At 51.4% G+C, this 8,347-nt stretch overlaps 1 protein-coding gene across 1 annotated transcript; it reads left to right on the top strand.

The window, feature by feature from the left end:
* Window positions 1-482: 482 nt before the first annotated feature.
* On the top strand, window positions 483-7,813 carry LOC128898175 (olfactory receptor 14A16-like). Its single transcript, XM_054170266.1, has 2 exons — window positions 483-1,375; window positions 7,783-7,813. The coding sequence occupies exons 1-2, from the start codon at window positions 483-485 to the stop codon at window positions 7,811-7,813; spliced, it is 924 nt and encodes a 307-aa protein (XP_054026241.1).
* Window positions 7,814-8,347: the final 534 nt, after the last annotated feature.

Here is an 8,347-nt window from a genome sequence, read left to right on the forward strand (position 1 = left end):
GTGTTAGGGGCAGCGGAACAGATTCCCTGGTCTCTGACCAGATGGGTTTCATGTCATTTGGTAATTGTTAATACCTGTCTAATATTGTCACTCCTGGATGTTCTGTACCTGTTTATTGCATTCCATTGTAGAGTGTAGCTCTTGCTTGTCAATACAGCTTCATTTGCTTCTAACTGAGCTGCTCTGGCAAAGCTAATGCTGGGGGGAAATTTCAACCCACTACAATGGGACTTTTGTTCCCTGGGATTGGGCTGTTGGTCACTTTCTGTTCTGACACCAGAGGAAGTTTCATGGCAATTCTGGGTCCCTGCTGTATTTGAAGCTGGGTTGAACTCTGCCATGGGTTGGTAGTGATGGGTAATGAGCTGATCCATTCCTCATGCAGCTCAGGGACAGGGCTTACAATGAGGCTGAGAGAAGTGTGCCCTAACTTATCACTGCCTTTCCCTCCTTGGACAGGTCTCCATGGCCAGAGGCAGCAGATGGCCAACAGCAGCTCCATCACCCACTTCCTCCTCCTGCCATTCCCAGGCACAAGGCAGCTGCAGCTCCTGCACTTCTGGCTCTTCCTGGCCATCTACCTGGCTGCCCTGCTGGGCAATGGCCTCATCATCACCACCATAGCCTGGGACCACCACCTCCACACACCTATGTACTTCTTCCTCCTCAACCTCGCCCTCCTTGACCTGGGTGCCATCTCCACTACTGTGCCCAAATCCATGGCCAATTCCCTGAGGAACATCAGGGACATCTCCTATGCAGGATGTGCTGCTCAGCTATTTTTCTTCTTTTTCATGTCAGCAGAGTATTTTCTCCTCACCACCATGTCCTATGATCGCTACGTTGCCATCTGCAGACCCCTGCACTATGAAACCCTCCTGGGCAGCAGAGTTTGTGGCCACCTGGCAGCAACTGCCTGGGCCTGTGGGGTTCTCTATGCTCTGCTTCACACAGCCAATACATTTTCCTTGCCCTTATGCCAGGGCAATGCTGTGGAGGTGTTCTTCTGTGAAATCCCCCAGATCCTCAAGCTCTCCTGCTCCACATCCTACCTCAGGGAAATTTGGCTTCTTGTGGGCAGTGTCTGTTTAGTCTTTGTCTGTTTTGTGTTGATTGTGATGTCCGATGTGCAGATCTTCAGGGCAGTGCTGAGGATCCCCTCTCAGCAGGGACGCCACAAAGCCTTTGCCACCTGCCTCCCTCACCTGGCTGTGGTCTCCCTGTTTCTCAGCACTGACATTTTTGCTCACCTGAAGCCCTCCTCCTTCTCCTCCCCATCCCTGGATCTGGTGGTGTCAGTTCTGTACTCAGTGGTGCCTCCAGCAATGAACCCTCTCATCTACAGCCTGAGGAACCAGGAGCTCAAGGATGCCCTGTGCCAACTGATCCCTGGATGGTTTCAGAAGCAATAAACTCTTTGTCATCTCCTGCAGAGCAGTTCTGATGTCACTCAGTCTGGTTTCCCTGTGTTTGGCTGCTGCTGGTGCTGTTCCCCTTGTGAGAATGTTGTTTCCCCACCAGAGTCTTTCTTCAGACCATTTCTGGTTCAGTGCTGGCCTGTCTGCTGTGACCCAGAGACTGCAGACAGGAGCAGCTGTGCTCCCTGGGTGTGCAGCATGCAAGGAAAAATTCTTCCCATCTAGAAGTTCATAACAGAGGCAGAGTCGTCTGTGGGGTCTTTCTCATTGCTGAAGGCACAGCTCCCCTTTCATCCTCCATTTCTGGGTGCAGATTTCCCTCTCCCTTTCCCCACTGGCTCAGGTACTCAGGATTTAGTCTTTCCTGAAACCCCTGCTCCATGTCCTGCTTCACACAAACCCTCCCTGCTTCATACATCCTGTACTCATTTAAATTAGGTTCTGCACTTCTCTGGGTGGATGTTATAGATGACTCCTGGTAAAAGTTTTTGGTAACAGTTTTATTGGCACTAAAAGATCTTAAAAAGGTAATGAAAGGCAATAAAAGCAATAGAAGCAAAGCAACCGGTTGGGCATGCGGGGGTACAAAACTTCACCCCACAGCAGCTTTACAATAGCTTTCTTCATCTTATATAGTTACATCATCTACATAAACAAACTTATCCTAAATAGAAGGCAGGCATATGATAATGAGTCTTCAGAATAGGTGATCAAATCCCTTCTCCCTACATTCTGTGTGGTAGGGGTCAAAGCATCCACTTGCACGAATGCTCAGTCATCCAGGCTTCTGTGGTGGGTTGAGTTCTTCTCAGTTCTTCTCCTCAGCCTTGGTGTCTCCAATTAGCCAAACACACTGTCTCTGGTTAAGTCTGTAAAATATGCAGCTCCCCCTTTGTCCTCAAAACAGGCTCCTGCAAGCTCCTGACCCCCAGTCCCAGTGCACTCTGAATTCTCTGCCTTTAACACCAATCACAGACTCACCAGGATATTCATCACAATCCCCCATTTTCTTTTGGTCACCGTTGATCTGTGTTGAAATTTCCAGATATTTCAGAACCTCCTTAATTGGATCATAATTAAGTTCCTCTATTTTGATCACCTTCAGATCACAACCATCTGCTTGCAACTTATTGGCATAAACAATTGTACCTACAGGTCTTATAATTTTAAAACAGCAATTACAGAGAATGACACAGAGCAATATTACAATTATTCCAACAGGTATTACAAACAAATGTTTAAACCAACTTCTATTCGATAACCAAGAAGTTAACTTATCCCATATCTCTTTAAATCCACAAGAAGGATCATCCAAAAAAATGTAATATTGGATTGTGATCTACAATCACTTAACATAACTACAGATTGACATAACTACAACAGCTTACATTCATGACCACACATACAACATATGAGAAATCCAAAGCTCACCTATTTTGAGTATCACAGAATCACCAAGGTTGGAAGAGACCTCAAAGATCATCAAGTCCAACCTGTCACCACAGACCTCATGACTAGACCATGGCACCAAGTGCCACATCCAATCCCCTGATGAACACATCCAGGGACATTGACTCCACCACCTCCCTGGGCAGCACATTCCAATGACAAATGACTCTCTCAGTGAAGAACTTTCTCCTCACCTCCAGCCCAAACTTCCCCTGGCTCAGCTTGAGACTGTGTCCTCTTGTTCTGGTGCAGGTTGATAGAGAGAAGAGACTGACCCCTTCCTGGCTACAACCAACTTTCAGGTAGTTGTAGAGAGCAATGCCTCTGTGCTCTGCAAGCTCTTGAGGCACAAAGATTCCCTAGGGGGTTGCAGACTGATTCTCAGTTTCTCTGCAGGCCTCCTGAGCACAGAAAGGCTCAGGGCAGGAGGAGCTTTTGCTGTGTGGCTGCAGGCTGAGAGCTGTGCAGAGCTTTTGTCAGCTCTGCTTGCAGGAAGCATGGTCAGAAGCAGACTGTTCTGCTGCAGCTGCTCTGCCTCTGGGGAAATGCTGGCTGGCAGGCAGCCAGATGAGGCTGAACTGTTGAGTGTCTGCTTGTGGCTGAGGAACTGCATTGACTTGGACTGAAAGGTTTGGCTTGGGCTGGGACAGCCTGTTCTGGATGGCTTTGGTGGTGAGAAGTCCTGCAGCTTCCTTGGAGGAGCTTCAGCAGAAGACAAAGCAATTCCCTTGCTGCTCTGTGCTGTGCAGTGAGCTGGGAAGGGAAGGAAATGATTGCTGCAAGTGAGCAAAGCAATTGCAGTGCTCTGCAAGTCTCAGCAGTGCTGTGTCCATCAGGGCCAGGGCAGGGATTGTCCTCATGTCCTGGGCCCTGGGGACGCCACCCCTGGGATGCTGGGGTCAGTTTTGGGCCCCTGACTCCAAAAGGACTTTGAGGGTCTGGAGCAGGTGCAGACAAAGGCAAGAAAGGTGGGGCAGGGTCTGGAGGGCAGGGCTGAGAGGAGCAGGTGAGGGAGCTGTGGGTGTTTAGTGTGGAGAAGAGGAGGCTGAGGGGAGACCTCCTTGGCCTCTAGAGTTGCCTGCGAGGAGGCTGCAGTGAGGTGGGGATTGGGCTCTTGTGCCTAGTCTCAGTTGCTAGCAGGAGAGGAAGTGGCCTGAAATTGTGGCAGGGGAGGCTTAGGTTGGAGAGGAGTTCCCTTGCTGATAATGTTAGAAAACCACTCTCAGATGTAGTCACCCAGACTGGTGGCTCCCAAGTCCAATTCCTTGAAGCTTCCCCAAACAGCAGGGTCCTCATCTGGCCTGGGGGCAGCTGGGTGCATCTCCAGCAGTTAGATCAGTTTGCAAAGCCAGTTCCTGACTAACATTTCAGTTCCTATTTCCTTCCCATCCCTCAGCAGTGCTCACCAACAAACAGGCCACAACTATGGATGCAGCTTGAGCTGCAGGGGGCCCTGGGATTGGAGTTTCCATTCTCCCACTGAAGCCTTCTTGCCTGGGTTGTGCTGGATCCAGGCAGCTGCTTCCTTGGTTTCAGTGGCTGTGAAGGATGTCAGCAACACCTGATATGGTCCTGTCCCCTTGGGCTGCAGAGGGGTCTCTGAAAGAGATCTGACATGGACATAGTCTCTGGGTTCCACATCAGGGCCTGGTCTCTCTAACCCTCTCACCTGGGTTGCAGTCACCTGGTTGGTAACAATGCTCAGGCTCTCATCAATCTGCTGAGCTTCCTTGTTCAGCATTGCCTCTCTGAATGGCCCTGGTTCAGACGGGTTCATAGCTCCTACTGCATGAGGTCTTCCAAGCAGGATTTCAAATGGGCTCAACCCCTCCTTTGTCCTTTGCTTGGTTTGAATTCTCAGCAGGGCACTTGGTGATGCCTGTGGCCAAGGGAGGTTTGCTTCCTGCCCAGCTTTGACTGTGTGGGGTTTGATTAAATGGTTCGTTTTCTCCACTTGCCCACTGGAATGTGGATTATAGGGGTGTGGAGTTGCCAATCCATCCCTAAGGTTTTACTTACTTGTTGTGCCACCTTGGCCACAAAATGAGGTCCTGTGTCTGAGGAAACAGCAGCACATGCCCCAGAGCGAGGTATTGCCTGTTGTGACACTGTTTTAGTAGCCTCTGGAGCTTTGTTTGTGCCACAGGGAAATGCTTCCTGCCAGCCAGGGGAGATGTCAGTGAGTACCAGCAGGTACCTGCATCCCCCTTTCTTGGGAGCTCAGTAACATCCATTTGCCATTGTTGTCCTGGATCATTACCTTTGCTAATCTGTGCCAGCCTAACTCCTCTCCTTACCCTGGGCTTAGCTTTCAGGCACTCCTCGTACTGTTGGTTCCCTGCTCTCCTGGCGTGGATAATTCTCATGCTAGACACTCCTGAACCAAGTTTCCACACAAAGCTTCCACTCCCCAATGAGTCTTTGCCTGTTGCACATGAGCACAAGCCCAGAGGAGGTTAGTAGGTGTGATTAACTTCCCAAAAGGTGTCCTGGCCCAGCCCTTTCCTACCCTAGTCCCTAAGAGGTCTTTGATTCATTTCTGCTGCTCAATTGAGAGTTTACCAGCTGGGATCAGAACAAACTCTGCCACCTTCCTCCCCTCCCTGGCCACCCTTTGAGCTGTTTGTCTGCCAGTCCATTGCCTCTCTCCTGACTGGTGTTCCCCTTCTGGTGTGCTTTGCAGTGCATTGTGGCTGCCTTGCTTGGCTTTTGCCCTGCTGCCAGCAGCCTCAGTATCTCTTCCCCATGTCTAGTACATGTTCCTTGAGCTGACAACAGTCCTGGTTCTTCCCAGATGGCTCCCTGGACAGGTACCACCCCAAAGGCATACTTGGAGTCAGTCCATATGTTTGCACATTTCCCTTGGGAAAGCTCAGGGGCTCTGATTGGAGCTGACATTGCCATGCCTGTGACATCCCAGTTCACTCAGGCTGACCTGATCCAGCGAGAGCCTGCACCTGGCATCTGCAGCATTTTGCGGTGTCAAAGGTGGCTGCTTCAGTGGTAGGTTAGGGGCAGCAGCATCTGTGGGCAGCAGTGTAGGGTGCCTCAGGGGCCTGAGCTGCTGTTAGAGCAGGAGCAGCCCCTGGCATGGTTGTCCCACTTGGGTGACTTTTTGAGAGGCCAGAGGTATTCAGGTGGCATTTGCCCCTCCTTGTAGCATCCCTCCTGGCTCTGCCTGAGTCGGTGGTGTGGCAGCCTGGGGCTGGCTTCTGCAGCAGTTTGTGACATCACAGGTGGCCATGTCAGTGGTCCATCTGGGGCAAGCATCCTCTTTGTGCAGGGATTCAGGGTTCATCAGGGGCCTGAGTGGTTGGGGGGGCAGGAGCAGGGTCTGTGCAGCTCCTGATGTCATCCTGTCAGTGACATCAGGAATCAAACTCCTGCATGCTGGGATTGGCACTGGCAAGCAGCCATTTCTGGAGTACAGAGCTGCACAAGCTGGGGTGCTAAGGGCATTGCCACAAAGACAGCACACAGCTGAAATTCCTGGTGGATGCTGATCCAGTGCAGGGCATGAGCTATGCCTGATGGCAACACCTGCTGAGGCTCCATTGTTCAGTCTCTTGCTGGCTTCCACTCAAGCTCCAGCTGCTGTTCAGTTCCCTGTGTATGTACAGGGGGTGGGTGGTTTATTCTGGGCAGGGGTGTCCCAGCTAGGAGCTGTGCTTTGTAGCATGATAATGAGGCTGGTTTAGTCCAGGACACTGTTTCTCAGCCCAAAGCTGACTGCATGCCATGGTTATTAGGATGAATTATCAAATAGGAAGTATTAATAATATTATTTATTACTATTGACATTATCAACCTTTCAACACTACATACCCACATGCAGTTTCTAGTGTGTGGGCATGGCTACAATTCCATGAAGTGCTGGAGTTTGACAATTTGAACCAAATGAGAAAACTGAAAAAGCGCTTTTCAGTGAGAGAACTGGGCTGCAGTCTGCCCTTTGTCCACTAGGGGGCGACTCAACAAGACACCTGGCAGCTGAATACAGCTGGTGAGGCTGGGTGTCAGGCACAAACAATTCAAAGAACATTTCAAAGAGGCTTGAACCAATTTTCACTCACCTAATATGGCTCAGAGCATCAGCTGGGGTGCTGCTTTACAACCCACAGGTGACAATACCTCATGGGCTGAAGTGCAGGGACTGTAAACAGAACCCAAATGGATGCTCAATGTGTGAGCACTGAAAAGAGAGAGAGAATCATAGAGTCAGTCAGGGTTGGAAGGGACCACAAGGATCATCTAGTTCCAAACCCCCTGCCATGGGCAGGGACAACTCACACTAGATCAGGCTGGCCAGAGCCTCATCCAGCCTGGGCTTAAACACCTCCAGGGACAAGGCCTCAACCACCTCCCTGGACAGCCCATTGCAGGGCTTCACCACTCTCACGATGAAGAACTTCCTCCTCACCTCCAGCCTGAATCTCCCCACCTCCAGCTTCATTCCATTCCCCCTAGTCCTATCACTATCTGATATCCTGAGAAGTCCCTCCCCAGCCTTCTTGTAGCCCCCTTCAGATACTGGAAGGCCACAATTAGGTCACCTTGGAGCCTTCTCTTCTCCAGACTGAACAGCCCCAACTCCTTCAGTCTGTCCTCATAGGAGAGGTGCTCCAGCCCTCTGATCATCCTCGTGGCCCTTCTCTGGACACATTCCAGCATGTCCATATCCCTCTTGTAATAGGGGCTCCAGAACTGGATGCAGTACTCCAGGTGGGGTCTCACCAGAGCTGATTACAGGGGGTAGAATCATCTCACTTGACCTGCTGGCCACACTCCTCTTGATGCTACCTGGGATCTGATTTGCCTTCTGGGCTGCAAGTGCACATTGAGAGCTCCTGTTGAGCTCCTCCGACTTGTTCTCCGGGGTGTTCTCTGGGGTATTCTCCTTCATGCTCTCATTCAGGGGCTTCTACTGGGCCATGCTGGATGTGTAGATCAGCCCTGGGGACTCTCAGAGGGCAGAGAGTGGAGATGCAGCAATGGATGGAGAGATGGAGGATGAAGGCTGCAGGGGGTGGGAGGGCTTAGTTCAGCAGCTGTGAGGCTCTGCCTGGCTCTTACCTCCAATGGTGCTGGCAGCAGCTGACCCCAGAAGCTCAAAGCCCCAAACCCTGCCAGGCTCAGGACAGTCCCCTGGGCCCTCCTGACATCCAGCACAGCCCAAGCAGGCACTCAGGGCTCCTAGCCACACAGCCCAGCCATCCCCCATGGCAAGAGTCACCTGAGGTCTCACTCCCTCTCTGTCCCCCTTGCTCTCCTCAGTTGCTGCCTGAGGTGTCTGCAGGCTCCAGTCCCAGCCCTCATCTGTAACCCCCCCCTTGGCTTGGTGCTCTTCTTTCAGCCCTCCAGCTGATCCCAGCCTTCAGTCTCAGGCCCCTTCCATTCTTGTGCTGCTGCTTCCAGCCCAGTTCCTTAGAGGCTTCCTCAGCCATAGCATTTCCCACTCCACCCTTCCAGCTGCAATGGCA

This window comes from Dryobates pubescens, chromosome 19 (assembly GCF_014839835.1).
Source record: "Dryobates pubescens isolate bDryPub1 chromosome 19, bDryPub1.pri, whole genome shotgun sequence".
Taxonomy (NCBI): domain Eukaryota; kingdom Metazoa; phylum Chordata; class Aves; order Piciformes; family Picidae; genus Dryobates; species Dryobates pubescens.